This window comes from Balaenoptera acutorostrata, chromosome 1 (genome assembly GCF_949987535.1).
Source record: "Balaenoptera acutorostrata chromosome 1, mBalAcu1.1, whole genome shotgun sequence".
In the NCBI taxonomy this organism is placed as follows: domain Eukaryota; kingdom Metazoa; phylum Chordata; class Mammalia; order Artiodactyla; family Balaenopteridae; genus Balaenoptera; species Balaenoptera acutorostrata.
Genome location: NC_080064.1, coordinates 55,545,800 through 55,572,630, shown reverse-complemented (window position 1 = coordinate 55,572,630; position 26,831 = coordinate 55,545,800). Strand labels below are relative to the sequence as shown.

At 41.4% G+C, this 26,831-nt stretch overlaps 1 protein-coding gene across 2 annotated transcripts in view; it reads right to left on the bottom strand.

Moving 5' to 3' along the window:
* Nucleotides 1-5,690: 5,690 nt before the first annotated feature.
* ROR1 (receptor tyrosine kinase like orphan receptor 1) overlaps nucleotides 5,691-26,831 on the bottom strand; it is a 402,887-nt gene continuing 381,746 nt past the window's right edge. Inside the window, exons 8-9 of one of the 2 annotated variants that reach the window (XM_057551680.1) lie at nucleotides 24,051-24,262; nucleotides 5,691-9,431 (exon numbers count right to left, since the gene is read on the bottom strand). In XM_057551680.1, the coding sequence (XP_057407663.1) occupies nucleotides 8,004-9,431; nucleotides 24,051-24,262 (1,640 nt within the window). In that variant the 3' untranslated portion in view covers nucleotides 5,691-8,003. Of the gene's footprint in view, nucleotides 9,432-24,050; nucleotides 24,263-26,831 lie in introns of those variants that run through there. The other variant, XM_057551682.1, reaches the window with a different exon arrangement.

Below are 26,831 nucleotides of genomic sequence, written 5' to 3'. Positions count from 1 at the left end.
CTGAATGCTAATCTTCAAAGATCAAACAGGAAGAAAGAGGTAGGCAGCATAGTTCAGTGACTTAAATTCCTGAAATTTCTCATTTAAAAATTTTATTTTAGCTTATAAAAGTCTAGGCTCAAAGAAACGCTTGGTTCCCCTTTGTAAAGTTGAAGTTGCAGGCTCCCCCAAATTTCAGAATTGTGTTAGCTGTAACATAATTTGGTCTCTCCCTGTCAGGCACCTGAGATGCAGGGGCCCCTTGATCACTATTTATATCTATGTTTGTGTCTGCCTAACAGAGGGGGACTCAAAATCAATACATGCTGGCTTTTATTTCACCTTCTTTGCTTTAGCTTGGGTGACCCAGAGTCCAGGTTTGCCTGGGACTGGGGGAATTCATAGGAAAAAGGACTTTCAGGGCTAAAACTGGCATAATCCCTGGTAAACTGGCACCACTGGCTACCCTAGCTTGGGCTTCAAGAACCTTTTCAGGGTGGGAGTTGTATAGACAACTTGGTAACAGCTGTTTGTGTTTGGAGTTGGTGTTTAAAGGTTTGTGTCTGTTTGTTTTTCATGGCAGGCTGGTGCCCAGACCTCGTAATCATAGTTCTGAAACATCATGCCCAGAATTACATCAGGAGAGGATTTTAGTGATGCCTGTGATGAAGGAATGCAGTGCCTGCTTGGGTACTTTACTTGCGCTGAAGTGTTTTAGGAGAATCATGTCTCCTTTCACTTTGTTCCCAACATGGGAACACCAATCACTGAGAGATACTGCATTTCATAATATCTAAGTACGACTGTGACTGTTAAGTGTGTGTGTGTGTGTGTGTGTGTGTGTGTGTTGGGGGCAGGGGGACTGGTTAAAGGATACAATTATTCTAGGCTTCTTTCACGTATATCTCTACAAAGGCGGACCAAGCTTTTAATATACCTTTGCATAGTGCTCTCAGTTGCCCCCCGGGGAGTTCCAGAATTTCAACATGGGAGAAGCTTTGAGGTGGCAATCAGCTTGGAGGGGGTGTAAGGGATGACATATGGTTTAGGGATAGCTTAGCGATGTGTCTTGAAGCTGTTTTTACTTAGTGTGTGTTTATTAGGGGTGGTTTGAAGGGAGATGATGAAACATTCATGGGTTAAGCCCACTCCCACTTCACTGGCAGCAGTATGGAGTGTTCTCCGTTATGGCATGTGCATGAATAATTAAGTAGGATATTTGTGCTCTCAATATTTTACCACATTAGAAAATAATGTATCGCTTTATAAAAACTGTTTAAAACACATGGAATAACGATAGCAACATTGTCACTTTTTGAGCACCTCCTATGTGCCAGATACTTCTCATATATTTGTACATGTTCTCACTAGATGCTTATATCAACTCTGAAAGACAGGTATTAGAGAAAACTGATAAAATTGTATATACTGTGTTTTTGAGAACTTTTGTGTCAGGCGCTCCTCTCTGTGACTCATTTACATTACTTAGCTTCAATTCTATGAAGTGGATACATTTTCAGATGAAGAAACAGCAGTTCAGTAACTTGTGTAAATTCACATGGTTACCAAAAGGTGAAGGGGAGATTTCAACCCAGGCAGTCTGACATTAGAACCTTTACTCTCAACCTCTGTGCTACATTTATACCATTTTACAGATAAGGAAGTAGAGATTGCTTTACTTACTCAAGGTCATTCGGATCACGTGCAGGAGCCATTGAAAAGTACATGTGCCTGCGCCATTCTCCTCATCCAGGGTCCGTGAAGCGGGGGGCGGGCGGTGGACACATAGTGTCGGATGCTATGTCTGAAGAATTTATAGATTTTATGGTCACTTTTATGGCATATTCTGGGGTGGTCTTGAGAACTTAGAATTTTTAAAATCTCCCCAGACAATTGTGATAATGACCGGGTTTGGCAACTATTGCCCTATTGTAGGGCTGGCTAATAAGTTTCATTCCTGGTGCTATTCTTGATCAGTAGGTTATCTAGAGCAGTATGTTGAAACTGTTAAGGCGAAATCTGAGCTCAGCTGGGAAGAGCATGTTAGTGATTAGCCACAAACACAAGAGAGAAGGGCGCTCGTGCCCTGGGTTTGCTATACTGGCTCTATGTACTCAGGGCTTCAGCTGGGCTGGGGATTGTGTTATTGTTCCCAACTATTCACCCCCTTCCCTGGAAGAAGGTTCTACATCCTTGCCCCTGACTGTGACAGTGTGGCTTGCAGTGTCTCTCAGTAAGTCAAGATTCATCCATGTCCTACGGTCAGCTTTGGCCTCAGAATTTGCGTTGACCAAGAGAACGTGAGAGGTGGACGTGATATACAGCATGTCTGAGCACAAGTTTTATGAGTGACTGTTTCAGTTCTGCCTCTTTCTTGCTCTTTTCCCTGTGCCATGAGAACAGTGTGTCCTGCAGGGACCTGGGAGCAGCTACAGCAGCTGACCCACCTCTGCTGACTGACATGAGTGAGAAATGAACATTGGCTCCTGCAAGGCAAGCTGCTGAGATTTTGCAGTTATTACCGCAGCCAGGCTGACCAATATGACTAATACACTCCATTTCCAGAGTGAACTCTGGAAGTACAATTCAGTCCTAAACTGTCATTTTGCCTTAATATTAGTTTTAGTCTTATCAGGTTGACTCTTAGTAAACTACCTAGATCATGCCATCGGGGAGTTTCAGCTCCTTTCAAGTGATTCTAAGGGGCCCAGACTCAAAAGAAACCTTTCAGGGAACTAACTGTGTTAGGATGGACCCCAATGATAAGTGGAGTTACATTCCTAATGCCCAAGGGCTGCAATGGCTGAGGAGCACCTGTCATAGAATGGAGCCTGATCTCCACCTATTTCTGATGCAAATTACATGTGCCTCTACGGCCATGGAGAGCTTGAGCATTAATCTGTGTCTCTGTGCAGCCAGTTCTGTAGTTTCGTGTGTGTCTTTGAATTTACATTCAAGAACATAGGTCCATGAAGATTGACCTTTAGAACCACTTTCCTGCAAATTGAATATCCCCTTAACTTTATTTCAGCATGTTGACCTCTTGAGATATTGACCTTTTAACAAGTGTAAGTACATGTAAGTACAGTAATGCCCTATCTGATCTTAGGAGTCGTTCTCCTAATTTAACCATTTTTGGATAAGAATAGCTACTAACCTGGTCACTTGGGTGAGGATCAGTGTCATGTCGGGCCTGGTCAGCAAATGTCATAGTCCTCGTGTGAATAAGCAATTCATAGGTGCCTAGGATTCAAGTGGTCATAAATATGTCAGCAGACCTTCTCCCTGTACGTCTCTATGTTTTGAAGCCTTCCCAGCCTAATTTCCCAGAGGATTACGCTGACCTTGGGTGCTTTGATGGTTTGTAAGGCTCTCCTTCCTCTGAGTTACCAGCTTCCTAATACTCTTGGCATTTATGGTAACAAACGTCAGGCGCAGTCATCTTTTAGCTGCAAAACTTTTCCTCTTATGTGCGTGCTCCCTCTCTCCTTCTACTCCTCTAATATAGCATTTCCTCCTTCGCGTTTGAACTCTTGGTTGAAAAAAATGCTCTATAAATTAAGAGTCTGAGCTTCACCTCTCGTACCTCCCCCAGAGTTTTCCGCCCTCCAGAGGCAGTGGGGAGCACAGCGGAGCAGAGGAGCACTCAAGGCCAGCCAGTGGGGCCTGACAGACTGCAGCTGGCAAAGGAACACAGTGGGACCGGCCACAGGTGACTGCATGCAGCCAACTGGGTCAGGTGGTCACAGGAAGCGCAGGGGAGGTGGGCAGCCTCTGCAGCTGCTTCTGCTTGATGCTTACTGGGAGCTGGGCCTTCCCCCCTCCCAAGAAAGACTAGCCTATCCTTGACCTCAAGTTGCAAAGCAGAGGAGAGTTCCTTTAGTTGTGTTAATCAGCAATGCAAGGAGTCAAGAAAAAAGGTACACGAAGAGACCAACTCTTTTGAGCTTGTCCATATGAAAGAAAAAGCTTTTGGTTACCTTCCAAGAATGTGGTCTTGAGTGAACTAGACAAGGAGTATATTCTTGGCAAATCTAGGTGCTGTTACTTTTCTATCCAAGTGAACAACTACAGAAAATATAACCAATTGCCAAATGGTTAATGCAAAAATTTTTAGCGTTGAAGTTTTTTTTTTTTTTTTTTTTTTAGTGTTGAATTTTTGATGAAGTAAAACTTGACTACCTTTAAGGGGACTAAAGTGGCTGAAATGTTCTTAAATGTTTATATACACATTGCTGAGGATGTAGATGACCATCCTCCCACCTTCCAACCCCAGGCCTTTAGGCTGGCCTGTAATTCTCACTTATTGCTGGATCCCACCCCAGAATTTCTGATTCAGTACTTTGAAGTGAGGCCTGAGAATCTGCATGTCTAACAAGTTCCAAATCTGCTGGTCTGAGGACCACACTTTGAGAACCCCTGAGATAGGTAACCATCTTTGAAGGTGTGTAGATAATAGAGCCAGTCTTTAATCAGTACTGAGTGGTTTGTAGGAGGTATTATCCGAGGTGGTGCTGTGAGCCTGCAGATGTTGGTGATTAAGGAATTAAGGGTAAGGCCCCAATCACAGAGTTGAAGGAATTGGGGATGGTGGGAGGGGAAGAGCCTGGAGACATAAGAAGGAAATGGGAGTGAAGGGCAGATTGAGGAATTCAAGTGAGAGGGAGAAACCCAGCCTGACACCGATCTCACTGCCATGTGAAGTGATTGCTTTATTGAGTTTGATCGCTGAGGCGGTGACAAGAGCTGTACCTAAAACAGATGGATAAGGCCCTGAAGGTTTTATTGTATCCCCTTCTGTATTAAATAGCAGAAATGGACAAGTTCTTTGAACTTTCATAATGATACTCATTTTCCTTGACAGTGTGTATTAATCGCCAGATGGGGAGCTCTTTCTTTTGGGCAAATAAGGTCATAAAGATAAGCTGTGACAATTAAATGGCCACATTTCTTTTATTTTATCAATATGGTTGGAGTCTAAGTTGAACATAAGATGTACACAGCTTTTTCTTCTTCAGAATTCTAAGATGATTTTTGATGTCTAAGTTCACATGGAAACATCAAGGCAGAAAAAGATGCAACTTTAAAAACCAATTTTCACATTACATTTGATTGTCAAGTAATTATTCAATATATTATTTTGATTTTAAAAATTAGAATCTTGCCATATATAGGTGGGTGATATATGGTCATAAAGTCATTGGGATTCTGCCTTCCACCTATGGTCACTAGCAAAAGAATGTCCAAGTCTATTTTAAAAGCTTACTTAAAAATAATCATTTCAATGAAATAGCAGTAAATAGGAATTATGATTCCTCTTTCTATGAAATGTCAAACATTAGGAGAGATAATATTAAAGTTCCCAAATACCTCCATGATAGCAATATTCAGGAAATAATATTTTATGGTAAACATTTTTAATAAACAGCAGCATAAAATAATCAGTGTTTAATATCATCTCTGGTGTGTGAAATACAAATGCGTATATCCTCAATATAAAATAAGCTTCTTGTCATTACAATTCCATGCTTGTCTATTTGAAATGCCCATAATAACAAATCAAACATTAAGTAATACAGTGATTAAATGCATGCAGTGAAAATAAGGAAAGATATGATAGGGCGAGATATCTGAATACTGCCATTATATATTTGAAGAAAATCTATATCGAGTTAAAAACAAACAAAGGAAACAAGGAAACAGACCAGATATAAAAATGCAGAGATATATTTCACTTCTGTGATACAAACCATAAACATAGTTTTGTGCAAAAAAGAGAAAAGATCTGAAAATAAAGTCATCTTACAAAACATTGTCCACAAAGCAAGAGATATTTTTCAGTCTGTGAAAAAAATACTATTTTAATACAAAAGGGGCTGTGTTATGTAGTATCACAGTGCTATTATAAAATACATTATTACAAGTGGTTTTGAAATTTAGTTTGCTCACCTTAATGACTTCAGTAATTATAAAATGTTTAAAATAAATGTTATAGTTCTTTATAAAAAACTAATTTGAATTTATTTTTTACCCATAGTAATGTTTTTCCAGAGTAGATATCTTACTGGCTCATGGAATGCTACTTTCCCTTTAAGGGACTCCTAGAAAAACTCAGGTTCGCTGAAATTGTGTTTACTTAAAATAATAAATATTCTTGGAAAACAATTGATTGTCCTATGATATACAAAACTGTGGTTTGAATCTTCATCATTAAACAGTTGCATAGCAACAAAAGGATACAAATATTCTCCTCTACCTAAAGTTAAGAAATGTAACTTCTGAATCAGCTTATTTATGCCATAAAAATGTGTCTTAATTTATTTCTGAATAAATCTGAATATAGCCAATTCTTTGTGTTCACAGTACCTATAAGTCCACATTTGTTGTCTGAAGATTCAGTGTTTGGGAAAATTGCAACACATTTTGGTAAACATATTTCTTTGATTTCTTATCCTAATTGAATTTTTTGTTTTACAAAATTGAAATGTCAACGTGCTTCTAAGTCTCTTACATTCTCCTCATCAAATATCATTTCCAGGAATTACTTTATATCCTGTAAGTCTCTTTATAAGTCTCTTCAGCTGTAAAATTAAAAAAAATGAGACTTTGAGACATTGCTCTTAGAATAAATGAGTCATTCTTTTAACAAGAGAAAAATCAATCATAACATTCCTTTCTATATAGAACTTGAAACCCATAAGAATTCTAAACTTGGCAGAAGATGGCTAGCAGGTAAGGCATGAGATGCACATTTGATGCCTTCCTTCCTCTCACTAAGGCAAAAATGATCATGCTGCTTCTAGTTACCAGCTTAAAAATTTCAGTTCATGGTAATCTTTGAAGTGAGAACTCAGTACTTGTTTTTTAAAAATACTGTAATCTTTTGCAAATAGAATTCATAGTCTTTGGATTCCAACTAACACTATGAATACATTGTCATAACTCTTGGTGCTAGAATAAAATCTGTGAACATTTCCAGATCAGAAAAAAAAAAAAAGTGAGAGAAACTTTAAATTAACTAGATATTGGTGTCAGAGAGTTTCCTCCTTCCCCAGAGTCCACTGATGATATGCACCCCCATACCTTAGACAGCTCATAAGCAGGAGGATGCAAGCATGGATGGGCTGGTCTGTGGCCACACCTCTATTCTTCAATGTTATTGGTCCAGGGAAGCTCCTGTGAGGCTGTCCCCATGGGAACCCTTGTTCCTTTCCCATGGATGCTGATCTAGGCCAAGGGGCCATTTTCCTGACTGTGCTGCCTTTGGTGCCTCGTTTCTAATGCAACACAGTGAACTATCAACCAGCGGTCAATTTCAGCATCCACATCTATCCTTGTTAGGATCTGATGCCCTATGTTATTTCAAGGGCTTGTGTAAACACACTGTGGAAAAAGCCTTCATGATCAACAGAGGAGACTCACAAAGAGGCACACTTTTCACGTTCCCAAAGAAGCCCCACTGTGTAGAAGGCTTCAGGGAAACTTACACTTATGGCTCGTTTCCATCTGGGATTTTAAATCTGGCCTAAAGTTTCCTCACTGATTCTGAACATCACTTCCATACAAACATGCATAGAGTCTAAATTGAATCAACGGAATTCCTGAACATCTGTCCTGAAGAAAAGACAGCAGGTAGACAAATGCTATGGTATATACATTTTGGGGAGAGAACAGTCATGGCAGCCAAAGGTGAATACACAAAGCACCCTTTGACTTTCCTTTTTGGTTTGATACTTAGTCATAAGGTTCGTTTCCTCTTCACTGGTTTGCAGTTTTCAGTACCTGAAACCAGATGTACCAATCCCAGTGGCGTGGCCTACACCCTGATGGAGTGTTAATCCCACAATGTTTTTTTTCTGGCTGGTGTTTGCCCTGGTTGGTAAGACACAGTTAAACTTCACAGAAGATACTTGTTGCAATGTCTGCTACATGAGAACCTTACTTTAATAAAAACATTTGAATATAAATCTTTTCTACGACTTTCTAGTTTTTCCTGTATACCACATTTACAAAAGTTGTGCATTTTACAGTTCTGCAGAGATCATAGATTCGGTGTGTCCATGAATGTTGGAGTCTCCTAGCAAAGATGGTTGCTTTGAGTCTATTTTGTAGGGTTTTTGAGATTTGTTGCCAAAAACGGTGATACCCATTCCACCGGGATGATTCGGAATCGACATGTGTGGTAGTAAGGGAATATTTGCCTCCTGATTTGATCCTGATGAAGGCAGGCTGGTCACATGACCAGTACTAGTCGACCCACTGGCACTGCTCGGGGACCGACTCTTGGGAGGTGGGCAGTGCTGAATCACTCTGGGAGGACCTGTTGGCTGATAGTGGGCAGCTGGAAACGCTGCATATCCAGGAGGTATTGGGTATCCATTGATGGGGATGAATCGCTGGTTCTGAGGTATTGGTGGGCTGATGAAACCAGCAATCTGGCCCTGTGGTGTAATACCCTGGCTCGGGAACATGTAATTGGGATATCTGGGGTTACTGAGATTACTCACTGGGCTGGCACTAAGGGAGGTTGTCTGCGTGGTGGCATTTCCGCCAGAAGGAGTAGTAGAGCTGGTATGACTTGAGAGTCCCTCCCAGGACCGAAGCCGGACGTGAATGTCTTTAAATCTTGGTCTCCTGGAAGGAATCTCATTCCAACACTCTGTCATGAGGCTGTACATTCTGGGGGGGCAGTCTTCGGAGCATGGTAACAGCTGTCGTTTTCTCACCATTTCGATCACTTCCTGGTTACTAAATCCATAATATGGCTGGAGTCCAAAACTGAAAATCTCCCACAAGACAACCCCAAAAGACCAGATATCTGAATCAGAAGAGAATTTGCCATACATGATGGCTTCAGGGGGCATCCAGCGAATGGGCAGCAAAGACTTACTCTGCACCCTGTAGTAATCAGCGGAGTATATTTCTCTGGAAAGCCCAAGGTCTGAAATCTTTACGTGAAGTTGCTCTCCGATTAAAATATTGCGAGCTGCAAGGTCCTTATGGACAAAGAAGTGACTAGACAGGTATTCCATGCCGGCTGCAATCTGAATTGCAATGTGTAGAAAATCTCCATGATCCAGGCTGGATTTTACAGTCCCATCTTCATCACTGCTACAGCCAACATCTGAATGTGGGGACCGCATGATGAGGAACTCGTGGAGATCCCCCTGATTCATATACTCAAAAAGCATACACACAGGTTGTTCCTGAGTGACAGCCCCTAGAAGGCAGACAATATTGGGGTGGTGCAGTTCGGCCATCAGGGAGGCTTCCTGTTGAAATTCTGTCCATTGCTGGGGGTTGTTATAGTCTTTCAAGGTCTTTATAGCAACTAACTGAGCATGGTCCATGCCTGGGAGATAGAGATGGCCCTTATAGATCTTTCCAAAGGCACATTCACCCAATTCTTCCATAAAACGTACAGCAGAAAGAGGCAGCTCTTTAGCCTTGCTCTGTATGAAAAAAAGGAAAAGTGTGGTTTGAAACATTTGCTAAGGCAAGACATCTGGCATCTGAAAGGAGGGGTGAAGCATATTGAGAAAGGTTCTATACAGCAAATTAATTACAACATTGTACATCTAGAAGTCTTTAGAATTGTTGGCTGCAACTTAGGCATAGGCAGATTTTTGTCCATCACTCCCCTATCCCTCCATCCACACCCCCTGCTCCAGCAATGGTTTCCTGCTGTTACCTAGACTCTTGCTACTCAAAGAGTGGTCTTGGGAAAGCAACATCAGCATCACTTGAAGCTCACTACAAATGCAGACTCTCGGACCCACCTCGGACCTACGGAATCGGGATGTGCATTTCACAAGACCCCAGGTGATTTTGGTGAATGTTAGAGTGTGAGAAGCACTGCTGCTGAGGATAGAGCCTTAATCCTTAGCCTGGCACTTAAGAGTACTTGGGATCTGGTCTTACCCTTGCTACACCTCTACATGATGGCATCACTTTAGTTGAATAGGTCTCCTCGTTGTCCACATGCAAATGTCATGCATGTTCTTGCCTAATAACCTTTGTTCTTCCAATGCTCTCCTATTTCTAAGGTAGATATTGAGCTAAAAGCCAGAGAAACTGAAACAAAAGACTGTTCTGAGGTGCTCATAGTAGAGGTGGGGAGTAGAGGTTTGGAATGTGCTTCTCTCTACTTATCGAATCCTTGCTGTGAAACTCTCCCTGACCACTCTGGTCTTTGCCTCCTCTGGCATCCCTCTGGCTTTACCGTCTGAATGCCACTATGTGCAGGATGCAGTGAGGTGACTGGCTACACGCTGACCTCCGCAGCCACAGTTCAGATTGGAATCCTGCCCTCTCCACTTACCAGCTGTGTGACCCTGGGTACAATATTTAACCACTCTGTGCTTCAATTCCCTCATCTATAAAATGGGATGATAATCGTACTCATCTCGTAGGGTTCTTGTGAACTTTTAGTAAGTTAACGTCTGTCAAGTGTTCAGCATGATGTCTGGCACATGGTAAGGGCTATTTAACTTTTAGCTATTATTACCTTTGCTATTGCTGCTCTTTTTATGAATATATTTTGTCCTCTCAATCATATTTCAAGTTTTTTGTTTTTTGGCCGCACCGTGTGGCATGCGGTATCTTAGTTCCCCGACCAGGGATTGAACCCATGCCCCCTGCATTGGGAGCACGAAGTCTTAACCACTGGACCTCCAGGAAGTCCCCCAGATTTCAGTTTTTTGAAGGGAGCTATTGCCTTTCGAACCAACTGATTATCTCTATGGCTTTGCAAGCGGGTTATTTACTGATTGACCTGAAAACAGACAGGAGAAAGCATCTAGCTCACAATGAAAATAAATATTAAATTGTGACATTTGATCTTGACAGTAAACGTCTATTATGTCATGTGTTTTTACTATTTTTGAAATTCACCTCCGATCTATCCTGACATTTAATGTAATTTGTTAGGGAAAAAGTCATAAAAGTAATGCATTTGTACCTAAACTGATTTTTTAAATAATCCCTTTAAATACACTTTAAATCCTTATTTTTTAGAAAAAGTACTGCTGTGAGTATCCCAATTGAAGCTGATAATTTTGCAAGTACATATGGAATTCAGTGCTCTCTGTACACAGCTTAAATCAATAGTTTAGAAAATTAACTAAAAATTTTCTCTAACCCAAACTCTACTAATCTAGAATTCATGATGATTAGCTCTGTTCTAGGCTAATTTTTGCAGGACAAAATGCCCATTAACTTAATTATAAGTGTAAACAAACTTGCAGCAAAATACCCACTTAAGAGGACAAAATAGAACTGAGAATTTTGAAACATTAATTCCTCCATGCAAATAATATTTCTTATCATCTATAGGTCTCACTAATTTGTTAAAGCAGATTTTATGGGGTTTGTATCTATAAATGTCTTAGAGTAAAGTTACTTCTGCTGAAAGTAATGGCAACTTCTTGCTTTAAACATTTAGGAAATTAAAGCTTATTAATACAGTCCTATTAATTATAGTATTGTTTGTAATAGATTAGAAATAACCTAAATGTCTACTTAGTGGAAACTGATTAAATTAATTGTGGTGGAGCTAGTAAAAAGAATATTATACATTTGTAAGAATATTACACAGTTGTAAGAACAAATGAGGATACTTTCTATGTACTGATATCCAAAATCCTACTACTAAGTTAAAAATAAAAAGCAAAAGAACAGTTAATGCTGTATGCTGCTTTTGTGTGAAAGAGGAGAAAAAGAATAAATATATTCATATTTCTTCCCATAGGCATAAAGAAACACTGAAAGGATACTCAAGAAACAGCAGTGGTTATTAGGAGGATATGGAGGTGGGAACTAGGAGGAGGGGGGCAGAGGTGGGAGATTTTTCACTTTATGCTTTTTTATACTTTTGAACTTATGAACCAGGTGAATATATTATCAATTCAAAAAAGTGAATAATTTAAAAACATATGACCCATCTTTCTATCTGATTGAATCCAGGAAATTTATTCTGCAATCACAATTCCTTCACTATTTTTCTTTTTGCTTCTAGGGTCAGGATTCTGTGGTTGCTATGGAGTTCCTTTGGGAGAACAGAATGTAGGTGATGGGAAGAGTAACCAAGCCTACTTTTTAACTCTTGCAGCCCTCAGATTGATTGTGCTTTTGTGGCCAGAGTAATCCAAAGTGAATTTTTCCCACATGACGTTAAGACAGGGATTTCCATCAGAACTTTACCTAATGATGTAAACGAATCCAATTTATGTGAAAGTCCCTTGAATGGCACGATAGGTATTACTTATTTTTTGACCTAAACAGGATCCCCCATGCTTTTGGTGATAGAGGAGGGTAAGGGACTGAGGAATAAACTACTTTTGAGGGAAAGTGGGAATGAGGAACTAAACCCAAGGAATATTAGACTGATCTAAGGAGGCGTTAGGAGTCTTCCCCCTTCCCCTGCTGAAGCTAACCCATAGGCAGTGTGGGGTAATTCAAACCATGTAACCTTTGGGCTCATACAAATCTGAATTTGCATCTTGGACCTGCCGCTTTCTATTATTACTAGTTAATATTTATATAGCACTTACTATGCGCCAGACACTGTTCTGAGCACTTGACAAATATTAACTCATTTACTATAACAACCCCGTGGGATAAGTCCTATATATTAGGTGGCTGACCTTGGGTGAGTTTCTTAACTTTTCTGAACCTCTATTTCCATATCTATAAAATAATATAATATCTAGCTTCCATAATTACAGTAGGGATTAAATGCAACAATGTATGAAAGTAATTTCCACCTAATAAGTGCTCTTTAAATCAATTTTATTATCCTTCTTAGGGAAGTAATCCAGAAAGTGGAGTCAATGCAAATGATTTAGATCCATTTACAGCCTTAAATAGCTCTAGATAGTCATCTATAATTCTCTGTTTAAAAAACGAATGTTTAAATTTCTTCTTGTTAATCTTTCTCTGTTCTCCTGTAGTTGCTGGTTCTTAAAAAAAAATGCTTTAAAAATGACAGAGACTCTGTTTTGGAACCCGAGGGTGGGTAAGAATTTGAGTGGCCTGTGGTCTGCCCCTCTGAGGATTCTGGAAGATGTGGATGGAGGTGGAGGGAGCAAAGACCCACGTGGAAGAGTGGATGGTGGCAGAAGGGAAAGGAAGCAAGCAGGCCAAACTGGTGGGGACTGGAAGAGAAGAGGAGGTGGACGGGACCTTGGCGCTGGCCTGACACATGGCCCCTGGGGCTTGTGTCCTAAGCTAAGAAAGCCGGCTGCATTCCCATACACTGAGCTAAGAAAATTAGTTCTCTGGTATTCACCTTTGGAAGAAGAACTCTTACTCTTGCCATTTTACAGATGGAGAAAGAGGCTTAGAAAAGTATCAAGAATTTTTAGGAGAGCCAAAATTGCTGCCCTTGTGTGTACAAGGCCTTCTGTTTGAAACCAGAGAAGCTGGCTGGCCGGCAACCCCAGTTGGACACAGCGTGTCTCTGGAGGCTCGGCCTGGGGCCTGACACCTTGCAGGGCTGTGAGGTCAGCCTTCGGTGTGTGGTCACTCTGTGGAATGATAATTGTTCTTCTTTCTCTCTGTTCAGACACATGAAAAAGTATGTTTTGACCCAAAGTGTGTCTTGTCATAGCTCACCAATACCTGGTGGGCCAGATGGCATAGGGTCCCAAATCTTCTCCAGCTGACAGAAGGAAGGAATAGTTCACCAGAGCTAGTCAGAACCAAATTTGGGGATTTGCTTTGGAAAAAAAGCACGGAAAGTAACCAAAATGCCCAATTTCACAAAACCTTTCCTTGGAACACCTGTACAGCAGCCAGCATAGAAATACCCAGAAAAAAACTGCTCAGAGCTTGGTTTCAGGGGAACAATTTACACAGTGATTTGCATTTTTTAAATGCTCAAGTTATTTGGTACAAATGAGTCTTAACTATAGACTCATTTTCAAATTTTACATAAATCCTGACCTAGTTAAAAAATCATAAAAACCCTTAAAGAAGCAGTCAGTAGACTGTACGGTGACGGCAGGAAATTAGCTGTATTGTTGAGGAACAGATGGTTTACATTATACAGACCCTTTAGGCTAAACTTGTTTAGGTCTGGCATATTGTAAATTATATTTTGGTAATGAAAGTGAAATGACCTCTGCTTGACCTCAAGTGGGGTTTGTCTGCTTGAACCAATGTAGTGGATAACTATGAAAGAAAATGAAGTCATAAAGTTTTGGCAGTTCAATTTTGGCTCATTTCAAGTTAAGGGGTTATAAATCTGTTTAGTTTTTGTTTGACAAGTATTTGTCATACAGGGATGTACAAAATGTAAAGAAGTGTAAAATACACATGAGGCACGATGCCAAAGTAAACCAAGTACAAAGGAAAACTGGAATGAATAGGGTCCTGGGCTCCTATCTCTTTATCACTCCCTCCATTAGTTGAATGACAAGATGGGCTCCGTTTATTATATGCTGTAAGGCAATTAAGTACCTTAAAACTGAAACAGGCTTTCAGTTTAAATGTTAACATTTTTACTTCTCAAAGTAAACACACATCTGCCTCAGGGCGGTTTAAAAAATTATATAATTTTTTGGGGGGGAGAAAAATCAAAGTTGATGTAGAAGTTGATACATTATTCTAAAAATCCAACTGTGCTTCTTCCCCTAGAAATTTTTGAAGAACAACTGTGTTCAGGTTTAAATGAGCTCTTCACTGGAGGAAAATGAAGGGAGAACATTTTAGATGTGAGTCCTTAGATGTGAGTCGATGTGAGTATTGCAGTCCTGTCGAAACAGCTGCTAGAGAGGCCAGGCGGATGTTGGTGGCTTCTCTCACCTGAGTGATGAATACTAAGTGGGGACGTGTGCCCCTTTTAGATCCATTAACTTTAGGTATGAAAGCAATGAACCATGGGTAGTTTTTAAAAATCGTAATTATGTAGATGGCAGATGGATAAGGCGGACAGACTAAGTGACTTTATCTCTTTCAACCTTTGGGAAGTTACACCTGAGGTGATAATACACTTGAAATGACTCCTCTGGAGGACACTGCTTGTGACTAAGCTGCCATTTCCTGCTCACTTTTCCTAAGTGATTGCCACAGGAAATGAGATGAGTATTCTGCGATGGCCATCAACATTGGCATGCAGCACAGATCCCGCTCTGTGACTTTTCACCTCTAACCTGAACAGGGCATGACTGATGGCTCTACTTTTGAGTTCAATTTGAAGTAGACACACAGATGAAAAGCAGAGCCACAGAGGGTGGAGGGAACCGGAGCTCAGGGCAGTGCTCTGGGACAGGAAGGTGGCTCTGGCAGCAGGTGCTGGAAAAGGACTGAAGTTCATGTTCCTACAATGGACCCAAACCTCCTCCTACAGCCCTTGCAGCCCCTATACTTGTTCCTTTCCCATCCCTCACATCCCAAGACTGCTGCCCTTTTACAAATCTCTTTTGCTCTACACGTTTGCCGATTCTAGCTGGATACAAGTATCTGCAGGAGAAGAGCGGGTCCCACACAGTGACATTTGTCCTCACCCTGTTAGAGGAATAATGAAGCAGATCCTGGCCCTACTGAAGTTAGGGGGTAATTTGGGGTAATAGGAGGACATGACCAGGTCTGTGTCTCTTTGAAAGCACAGTTTTCTCTGAGAACTGTATTGCTTGTGGACTTACTCTCTGAATCTCAAGTTGATCAGCAGAGTCTACACCAGAGCAGGCACTGGAATGCCCCAGAGGGCCTGTTAAAACACAGATTGCTAGGCCTCACTCCTAGAGTTTCTAATTCTGTAAGTCAGATTCTGCAGTCCTGACAAGTTGCCAGGTGATGAGAATGCTCTGGGACTGGAATAAATGAATATGACTTTCAAAAAAAAAGAGAAAAGAATACAACTTTCTGGATCAGACAGTTACTGAGTGTCTGGTCCCTGCTCCCGGCATGATGAATGACCACAGTGTGCCTGTAGATCCTGACTGAATGATTCTGACTTACATGAGACAGAGACTATAACACTCTGCTTCGGAAGATGCTTTGGAAATGCCAGCTAGAGAAAAATGTAAGAGCCATCGACTGGTATTTCACTGGGTTATATTCTGCATGGCTACTGTCAGAGAGATTCAAGGTTTTGAAATAGAAATCATGCTACAGCTTGGGCCATGTCATCGGTTTATTATATTTTCATGTGCAGCCAATTGTGTGGGATATATTTTCATAGCTGGTTACCTCAGTCAGTCAACTGATACTATATATACTATGTACCAAAGAGTATACACACAGAATAGTATATGAGAAACCATTTAAGAACCATGAGGAGAGAGGACACAACTCCTATCCTAGATGTTTCTAATCTGAGCTTAGTAATAACTACCATGTATTGAATACTTGACATGTACCAGACACTGAGATCATAATAATGGCTACGATTTGGGGAGGCGGGGCTGTTTATGCATTAGGCTATAAGTGCTTTATACATATTAATTCTTTTCATCCTCACAATAACGCTATGACATTGGTCACTATGACTATTATCCCCATTTTACAGATGGAGAACCTGAGGAACAGCGGTTAAGTGATCCCACAACTAGTAGGTTGTAAATTCAGACTCCAGGGTCTGTCTTCCTCATGACTACGCTACATTCCCTTGTGGGGTCTCTCAGTGTTCAATGCATGAGCTCATTTAACCCTCATCACAAATCCGTGAGATTCATACTATGATTTCCCCACTTTATGGATCAAGAAATTAAGGCCTTCAATGGTTAAGTAGCTTGCCTATGGAAGCACAACTATTAGGTAGTGATGTCAAGATTCAGCTCCAGCTGTGTCTGGCTCCAAAGATGAAGCACTTTTCTGGGAAGAAGAGGTCGTTTTCATTTGATCCTCAGAGGGCACCACAATTTTAAAAGCATGAGGCCCACTGGTATAAAAGTGGAATGTCAAGGTGTAATTACTCTCCGGTCTCTGATGACCTAGACCTTACTCTGGTTGATCCTTTGTTGCTCCCATTAGTTGACAGGGATAAGTGAACAAAACCATTCAACAGCAGGCTTTACCTGAGTTGGGCACAAGAGCCCTGGAGAGTATGTGAGATTGAGATTTTTTTTAGTATCTGGCCTTGGCTGTTGACAGGAATCTGCTTGACTCTAAAGCCTATTTTCCTTTCCTGTGCATTTTACTGGTTCTTAGGTAAACAGTGTTAGAATTGTGAAACAACTGACTCCACTCATAAATGGAAATGATTACATTCTAAAAGCTTAAAGGCCACAGCCATTTGATTTTCGGAGATTATGGACATTTTCAAAGACTACAGCTGAACTAAGTGCCTTCTGGTTTATGCAATCAAATTCTAGAGGGAGTTCCAACCAATAGTTTGCCACATTTGTTCAGAGTTCAGCTGCACTTCTCTGGAAGTGATTTAACTTCAGAAACAGTTCTTTTCTCTATAATGTTAACTTTCTGATAGTTAGTTTGGATGTTTGGTGGTGACCAGGATTGATTCTGTGGTGGAGTTGCTTTATAATGTCAACAGGAGATGTTCTATTCTGCCTGGAAACAGGCAGAACAGATGCCAGTAATTTTAATGTCAGCGTGAGCTACCATGTGCTCATAACTTGGGCTTGTGTGTTTCAGTCAGCCTGAAAATTAAGGCAGTAGAGTGAAATAGGGCAGGGGTCCCCACCCACCAGGCTGCAGACGGGTACTGGTCCGTGGCCTGTTAGGAAAGGGGCCGCACAGCAGGAGGTGAGCAGCGAGCAAGTGAGTGAAGCTTCATCTGCGGCTTCCCATTGCTCACATTAACGTCTGAACCATCCCCCGCTCCCCGTTCGTGGAAAAATTGTCTTCCACGAAACTGGTCCCTGGCGCCAAGAAGGTTGGGGACCGCTGAAATAGGGAACACTTGGGCTCTGGACCTGGACAGACCTGGGTTTGAGTTTTGGCTCTGCCACTCACTAACTGTGTGACTTTGGGCAGACTGAATCTCAAGCTTCAGTTTTCTCACCGCCCAAAATCAGGCTCAAATTAGTACCAACTTCAGAGGGTTACTGTAAAGACTGTATTGAGATAATGCATGTGACGTACTTCAGCTTATTCATAATATCCATTCATAATACTCATTCTCCCTAGAAGTAAAACTTCTAAAGACATAGTTTTAAGCTGATCTCTGTACTGGACAGTCCCCCAGTCCTCACTATCAGACCCTCTCTGCCCTGAGGGATTTTATCCAGGGTGTGAACAGGGTGGGGGGCAGAGGATTTATGCTCACTGGATGGGCACAGGAATACCAGAGCTATCTAAAGAGCTACCTCTATAATCTTTGCTCTAATTGCCTTGTCCTCACCCCAGTTAATGCTGGGGGCTGCCGAATCCTATAGCTTCCTCCCCAGCCCACAGTATCCTGTACACAGCATTTGGTGGTTGATTTAAAAGGTTTGTGATTGTTCATATCATCACTGTAACAAAAAAATAATAGTAACTTCTAGCTGTTGAGGACCTGTGACGTGCTAGACACGCTATCTTGAAGTGTCAGAAACAGCTCGTTTAGAATAGATTGGTGGCTGCTAGTGGCGGAGAGTGGGGAGGGAAGGGGTGGGCAAAACAGGTAAAGGAGTCAAAAGGTACGAACTTCCAGTTATAAAATAAGTAAGTTATGGGGATGTGCAGCATGGCCAATATAGTTCGTAATACTGATTGTATATTTGAAAGTTGTTAAGAGAATAAATCTTAAAACTTCCATCACAAGAAAAAAATTTTTGTAACGATGTATGACGGCAGATGTTAGCTAGGCTTACTGTGGTGATCATTTTGCGCTATATCAAAATATTGAATCATTATGTTAGACACCTGAAACTAATATAATGTGTGTGAATTATACTGCAATAAAAATACATTTAAACATCTCTTTTAAGTACTATTTGTATCCTTGTTTTATAAATGAGAAAACAAAGATCTCATGGCCAGTAAACAATGGAGGCGAGATTTGTAATCATATCTCTCTGCCTCTAAATCCTTGATCGTTGAAGTATATTATACTACCTCTTAGAAATACACTAAGAACAAATATGGCTGGAAAGGTAACTTAGGCCCAGAGACTTTGGACTCCTATGTACTGGGAGGAAGAATTTTATAACTTGAGATTTGGTCCTTCCAGATTGGGGAATCATTATGTCAAGTGGGAGCTAGAGCAACGCCAGAGGATGAAATCAGCATGAGAGAGAGAAAGAGGAAAGACAATTGACAGACGTCAGAGGAGGCTCCCATTTGGGGAGTTAAAAAGAAGAAGAACTAGTGAAGAAAAGACGAGGAGATAGTAGGAGAGCCAAGAGAAGAAGTGTTTCAAGATGGCAGTTAAGAATATCGAATGCTCCAGAGAAATTAAAGAGGATGAAGGCTTGGGAAAGGCCATCGGATTAAATTACATCACTGGTGATTCCCCAGAGGCCATGTGAATAGAATGATGAGCTCAGAAGCCTTGGAGACAATGGCTTTAAGGAGTGAGTGGAAAAGTTATTGAGGACCTTTTAGCACTAAGTGTAGTGACACTGGATAAGAACAGGGATTTCAAAGGGCTGGCTCGACCACAGCAGGGATTTTTAGATGGAAGCAGGTTGCTAGCAAAAGGGACAGGCCCAGGGAACATAATTAAGTGTCAGTACATTCAGCAACGGCTGAATACCTTGGTTGGAAAGGAAAAGGAGAGAGGAATAGCCTGGAAGTGGAGAAACAGAGAAGCGGGCAAGAGATGAGGGTTAGTTGAGAAATAAAATACAGCCACCAGTTTCAGAAAGCTACAGGCCAATTTTGCTTTCCCCCCAATCTTCCTTCCATCAGCCAGGAGCTGCAGGAGTTTGACCCGAAGGCTTAGTTAGGCTTCCTGCCCCTCATTCTCAAATTCTTCCACTCTTAACCTCTTTGAGGGTCTAAATCCCACATAGGTGGGTCACATAGGGAAGGACAGAACTGGCTCACCCTGTGCTTGAGGGAGAGGCTCTGCTCCCCTTCTAAGTCCCCAGGAGGCAAGCTCCACAGCTTACCTCCCTCAGCGAGACTGCTCAGTGTTTCCGATGTGACAGCTTGGGGGTTGGGGGGGAGAGGAGGGGGGAGGCAGAGGGAAAGAATCGGAGAGATGGCAAGTTAGAGTTTCCAGGCTTCTTGGAGAAGGTTCATTTTCCACAGTACTTTAAAAAAAAAACCCCTACTCAGATTGTAAAATTTGTAATGCAAGATAGGAAAACCCTACTTAGTTCCTGCATCACCAGAGTACTGTCAGAAGATTTTAAAGATGGAAAAGATAGGAGATTAACTAATCCAACTGAATGGCTTGAAATCTTTTGCTGAGCAAAATAAAAGAAAAAGAAACAAACCGTCCTTTGCATGAACACAGTCGACCTCTTTCTCTGAACAGCCGAGAAAACTGAGACACAGAGAGGCTAAGTGGCTACTCAGGGTCACAGGGCAGTTAGAGGTGAGCCAGGGGGGCATCTCCATTTCCTGACTGTTCAAGGCTCAGACGTAAGATGCCTGTCTGGTCCACTGGCTTCCTTTCCCCACAGATCAGAAGGAGACTCATGCCTCCTCAAAAGTTTTAACTTCCAACTGTACCGTTCACCTCTCTGGGGACTCAAGCCAGATCCCGTCAGCCAGTCTGTCTGCAGCTGCCTATTGTCACCTCTGAAGGGTATGGATTTCTAATCTCCCAGAGGAGCCTCTTCTTAATACAAACACTTGGGGTTGGTGGGGCAGCGGGGGGCGGGGACGGTGGGTAAAATCAGCTCAGCAAGTGGAGAGAGATGGACAGAGATAGTTTAAACCCTGAAGGGCACATTCATTTGGATAAATAAGAATGAGGCCAAGGCAGACCAGCTTCTACCCTTCATTCCTTTTTCATCCCAACCTCCAAATATCCTTTTGATTTTACTCTGGTAGGGTGTTTTTTTTCCAAGAATTTTTTTGTTTTGTTTTTTTTCTCTTTCTTATGTGTGTCCCTTCCTTTTAGATTTTATAGGTACGTGTAATATTTATGTGTCAGTGACCTCTCAAAGCAGTTTTAGAGATTGACTGTTTACATTTGGGAATTTTCTTTAAGGTCTACAAAGTTCTTTGTGCTTTTTCCAGGAAAGGCACTCAGTAAGAACCAAAACAAACAGCTGAATAAGTCAAATTTGATTGGAGCCAAATTTCTTAGGAGAGTAAGAAAAAAAGAGTTAGCATTTGTTTTTGTTGTTTCCTTTCCCCTCCTCAACCCAGTCACATATTCTTGAGCCATTCCTACTTCGAGTCTGATTCAGAATTGCTTGTGAGCTGTTTAAGGCTAAACTCTAAGCTTTGTGTTGGAGAAATCTTGACACTGGGAGATTTCGCAAGGCACATTTCGGAAACGGTCCAGAAATGATGAAAACAATGTTTTGCTTCACCAAGTCTTAGGAAAAATCTATCCCCGTATATTTTACATTTGTCTCCATGACCATGGAGGATGGAGGACTATTGCTGCTCTGGCCAAATTTCACATGTCCCTGGCAGGACTGGGGCTCTGTAACTCAAGCTTACAACTGTTATCCAGGCCTCTTCAGGAGGTCTGTCAGAGCCAGGTGAATCCTGTGGTTAGTGTTCAGCCCAGACTGACAAATGGAGTGTCATATTTAATTATTTGCCTGCCCCCATACCCCCTTCCCAGCATGATTTGTCCTGTGAAAAAGTTATCATGGCATGGGCAAGTTCAAGGGCTTTCCCTAGAGCTGAAAAATCTCTATTCACATTTTATCTCTTCCAATTACTAGCTCTTTGACCTTAGGCAAGTTACTTAACTGGTTTGGAGTCTCAGTTACCCTGGTTGTATGAGAGTGATAATAATACCTACCTTATATAATAGGTGTGAGGATTAAATGAGATAATAAATATAAAAGCTCCTGGAATAGTTCCTGATAATGTGTATCATTCAGTATGTATTAGTTTTCTCTAGTTGTGCCACAGAGCCCTCTGAGATCTTTATTTGAAAGACAACGTAAATCCAAAACACCGTGCCTGTTGGACATCATGTGTTGCAAAATAAACCTCCACTTAGAATGGAACTGAATTGCAGATTGAGGCTGACCTACAACACAGGTAATTTTTCCGAATGGAAGTGATTCTTCCTATAATTCCTGCCACAGCAACGAGGAGCCCACCTCCCCAGGATGGTGGTTGCTGCATAGTGACTACTAGAACCAGACTGACCTGGCCCTCTCTCCCACCCAGAGCTCTAGCATTTGTAAGGCGTCTCAGAATTTAGTAACAGAAATGACAGGGAAAGAGTCTCACAGAACAAAGACTATTGCACTAGAAGTTTGAAGTCACGGGATATGTAAACGGTTACCTAGGTGTGACTACATGAATGTGCAATAATGTTAACCCTTCTATTTTCTCCTATTACATTTGTAAGGATTAACCGTGCTAGTACGTAACACTCTGTAATGTATGTAAGTTGGCCAGCTAGCAGCTAGGATATCATGAGTTAAACCTCCACCGCCGCCCATTCCCCAAGCCGCCGAGTGAACTCAGTGGTTAAGAATCCTCCTGCCAATGCAGGGGACACGGGTTCGATACCTGGTCCGGGAAGATCCCACATGCCGCAGAGCAACGAAGCCCGTGCACCACAACTACTGAGCCTGCGCTCAAGAGCCCGCGAGCCACAACTACTAAAGCCCGTGTGCCTAGAGCCCATGCTCCGCAACAAGAGAAGCCACCGCAATGAGAAGCCCACGCACCGCAACGAAGTGTAGCCCCTGCTCGCCACAATTAGAGAAAGCCCGCGTGCAGCAACGAAGACCCAACACAGCCAAAAATAAATAAATTAAATAAATAAATTAAAAAAAAAAAAGAGAGAGAACAGTGGTTTTGCTTGGAACAGAATACTTAAAAAATGATTTCTTTTAGCATTTAAGAAACCCCAAAACCTTACCAACAAGTATGACTTTGCAATAGAAAAATATTTTAAGACTTTTTAAATTAAAAAAAAAATTCAACAGCAAAGCAAAATAAAATCAGATGAGGACTATGCGTCAGGCCCAATTATGCTACTTTACTTATTGGGTAAAAGGATTGATTTGAGTGTGCAGGCAATTTTTTTCCTAAAATTGTGTAAGAAGGGATGCATCTCCTCTTTATGAGGGTCAAAAGAATAATATGGTCACTAAGCCACAGAGAAGATAAATATTTGCTGAATGAATGTTCCTGGTGAGTTGGAACACAGAGAAAAGGCAGGCTTCTGTGGATGCAAGAATCCTAAATTATTTAAATGAAATCTCTTTCCCGAGAGGCCTGGGATTGGGGTGCTGGCTTTCCGGAGAGAAAGCCTCTGTTGTATTTCAGCCTCAAGATGTGGTGTGTGCTCCACTTAAGGAAAGGGCCAGTGACCCTGGGTTCCTTGCCAGGACCCTGAGCAACCCAAATGTTGAAAGATGTTGAGGAAAAACTAAAAGGAAGTGGATTGATTTAGCAAAGAGAGGAGAAGGCTAAGGTGGGCTATTATAAAACAGCATTCAAAGATTGTGGGAAGGACAACACTTCTCTTAAAATATGTTTAAACCAAAGAGAAAGAGATTTAGGTTAGGCATGAAAAGGATTTTTTAAATTGTGGTAAAAAACACATAACATAAAATCGACCATTTTAAGTGTACAGTACAGTAGTATTAATACCTGCACATTGTTGTACAAGCAAAAGGATTTTTTGAAAGTGAAGTTAGTAAACAATGTCTGATTTCTCTCTCTCTGTTCATCTCTTTCAGTTTGATTGGAAGAGTATGGAATTTCCTTCTTTAAAATGTGGAAAAATAGTCCACATTCTGAGTCCCCAGGGGCTGGAAGAGATGATCTCATAAGAATTCCTTCCAGCCCAAACTCTACGTAAGGTAGTGCTAGGACGGACCCAGCACCAAATTGGTCACACTGATGAAAGTATACTCAAGCTGCCTTGGACAAAGTTAGAAATGCATGGCTATGCTGAAAATGAACTCTAGCACTGATAAAATTTCTGTTTCTATATCATTTGATTTCTAAGCTTGGGTGGGTTATAAGTGTTGCTTTAACTTGAAGTCTATAGAATAAGTGCAGCTCAGGACTGCTAGTTTTACCTTGGGTTTATATGCATTCAACATTGACATCTCCACATTTTGACCTCTGACGTGTTTTGGCTGCCTCTGGACAGGCGGTGACGATGACTTCTGGTTATTGCGACAGACACAAATGAAGAAGAAGAGCAAAGCAATGGCCAGGGGGATGGCAACACTAGGCACCAGTATGTACAGGATTTCCATTTTGTTCTTCTCCTTGGAATCCTTTGAATCTGGGTGTAGAAAATGGAAAAGAGCAAAAGTTATACTAGTTCAAATAACATGGAATAATATTACATGGCAGAGCTTAAAATGTCCTCCTATTCTTCTATACACACAAATCTACTGTGAGAAAAAAGAACCCTTGCTTATTACAATTTGTTTCCATCAGACCTTCAGTGTAGTTTATCAAAGTTGAAAAGTTTAAAGTTCAAACGTTTAAAAATTGCAGAGGGACACTGTGAAGACTTCGTGTGTGGGGGGGTCCCCCCTCTGATGTTGCCTCTCTTCAGCAGCAGACCTGCATTTCTCCAACACCTTAAAAGTTAAACGCCACATGGATGGACTGTGTACATCTAAGAGCATTGATGTGGACCCCAGGGGTCTTCTTCCACTGGCTGCCAGCCCGAATCAACCACCGCAACATGGTGTTCCAGAAATCGTGCCCTTGTCTTGGCTGGCTTGGACATATAGGGCCAGTCCTGCATTTTCCAGAAGCAATATCACCAAAGGATCCTGGCCCCAGGGTCCACAAAGCCACTGGCCTGAGAATATGGGGACCTGAAGTCAGGGCCAGCTCAGTCTCTGATGAGCTGTGTGACCTTGAACAAATCATTCACCTCTTTGGGTCTCACTTTTTCTCATCCACAAAAGTGAAGTATCTGTTTTGGACGGTGTCTACAATTCCCTCTTGCACAGCGTCACTCTATAACTTGACACTTTTTTGAAACCCAAGAATTCTTCTTAAATGGTTTCATATGAACTCAATAATTATGAGTGCTAACCCTTTGAAGTATATTTTTGAAATCTTATACATCCACTGTTACCACTGCTTGGAAAAGAATATAACATGTATAGAAGGACACAAGGACACATACTTTTCTTTTTTTGGTTTGAGTCTGACCATTAAACTAAATACCCTGGGCATATACTAAAATTAATGAATTATTTGACTGGTAAAACAATGCAAGCATTATGGGACAGTAATTAGAGGGGTTGCATAATGACATGTCCTGATCACCAGTACCCTCATCAGCTATCTAGCTTTAAGAAAATCCAAAGTGTGAAAATTCAGATTGACACAAAATTCAGAGATGATTATTTACTTAAAAGAATTAACCATGCATCCATTCCCTCATCCCCCCATTTGTTTCAGTCAGTCAATATACAAAAAGCTACTACTGCCAAGCACTCCACTGGGTACTGGGAATATAAAATGAAATAAGACATGTCCTTTGCCCTTAAGGACCTCGTGATCTGCTAAGGAAAACAGAGAAAAGATAATTACAATATGCTATTGGAAATACTACAAGGGAAGTATGGATAGAGTGGTGAAGAGAGCCCAGAAGTCCCTCTAAACAGTGAGCTTCCCTGACACAGCATACAAAGTGGGGAGTTCAAAAGCTGCATACCCGGCAAAGCTTGGTAAGTGAGAATATACTTGTACATAGTCTTTACTTGCACACACCTTCTTTGGGAACCTGTTCAGTGAGATATGGCAGTAATTAGTCACACTCCCCACGGAAACAGACTCAACCCAAGAAATTAGGAAGGGGCACCAAAACCTGGGTGTTGGGATTGTGATCTGTGGGTTAACCCTCAGAGGGGCTGGGGAAGGGTAAAATCTGCTTACTGAGTATAATAAAAATAATAGTTTTAATATTTCTGGAGTGTTTTCTACCAGCAGAAAGTCATGTTAGCTGTTGTTATTAATATGGGCTAAGTATTATTCTAAGCACTTTTCGAAACTCATTCATTTTATCCTTACAAGCAACCCCATGAGGTAGGCGCCATCCTCATCCCCATTTTTACAGGTGAGGAAGCTGAGGGGCAGAGTGGTTAATTTACTTGCCCAAGGACCTGCAGCTAGTAATTCAACAGCTTGGATTCCTCTCCTGTGGGTCTTGCTTCACACCTCCTGTTCCAGCTACTACACTAGACCGCCAGTACTTTGATAGCAGCTGTTGTTTTGCACCTATTTTCTCATGGTAGGATTTTTCTTGTTTCACACAGGTAGGAAGAATGAAGGAAGTCTGAAAGGTGGGGAATAACACAAGAGCTTTGCCACGTGCGCTGCTTTTGAACTCCCCGCTTTGTACGCTGCGGCAGGTAGACATATAACCCAGGCATCTCTGGAGGCTATTCTAATCATTCTAGTCATTAGGAACTGGGTCTCAGGTGTTTTAGTAACAACTGTGTCTGCATGTCTGTGGGTGGGTGGACAGATAGAGAGAGAGAGATTGCTATATCTCTATATAGACAATGTAGCAGAATAAAGGAAGATTATGTTTTAGAGGGAGAAACCTCTGAAGACTGCCTTTGTCATTATCTATGTAAACTTGAGTACGCACTTGGCCACTCTGAGCAAACTCATCTGTAAAATGGGATTATTTCATAGAACTGTTGTAAACCATAAGTGAAGTAACATAGAAACTATCTATTCTAGTACCTGTTACAACTCAATCACCCAATGTTTACCCCCCACCCTTAGAGTAGGAAAAGATTCAGGAAATAAAAGTTTGGGGCAGGAAATTCTAAATAACCTTAAGCAAGAACGACCTCACTGACCTCCATCTCCTCAGT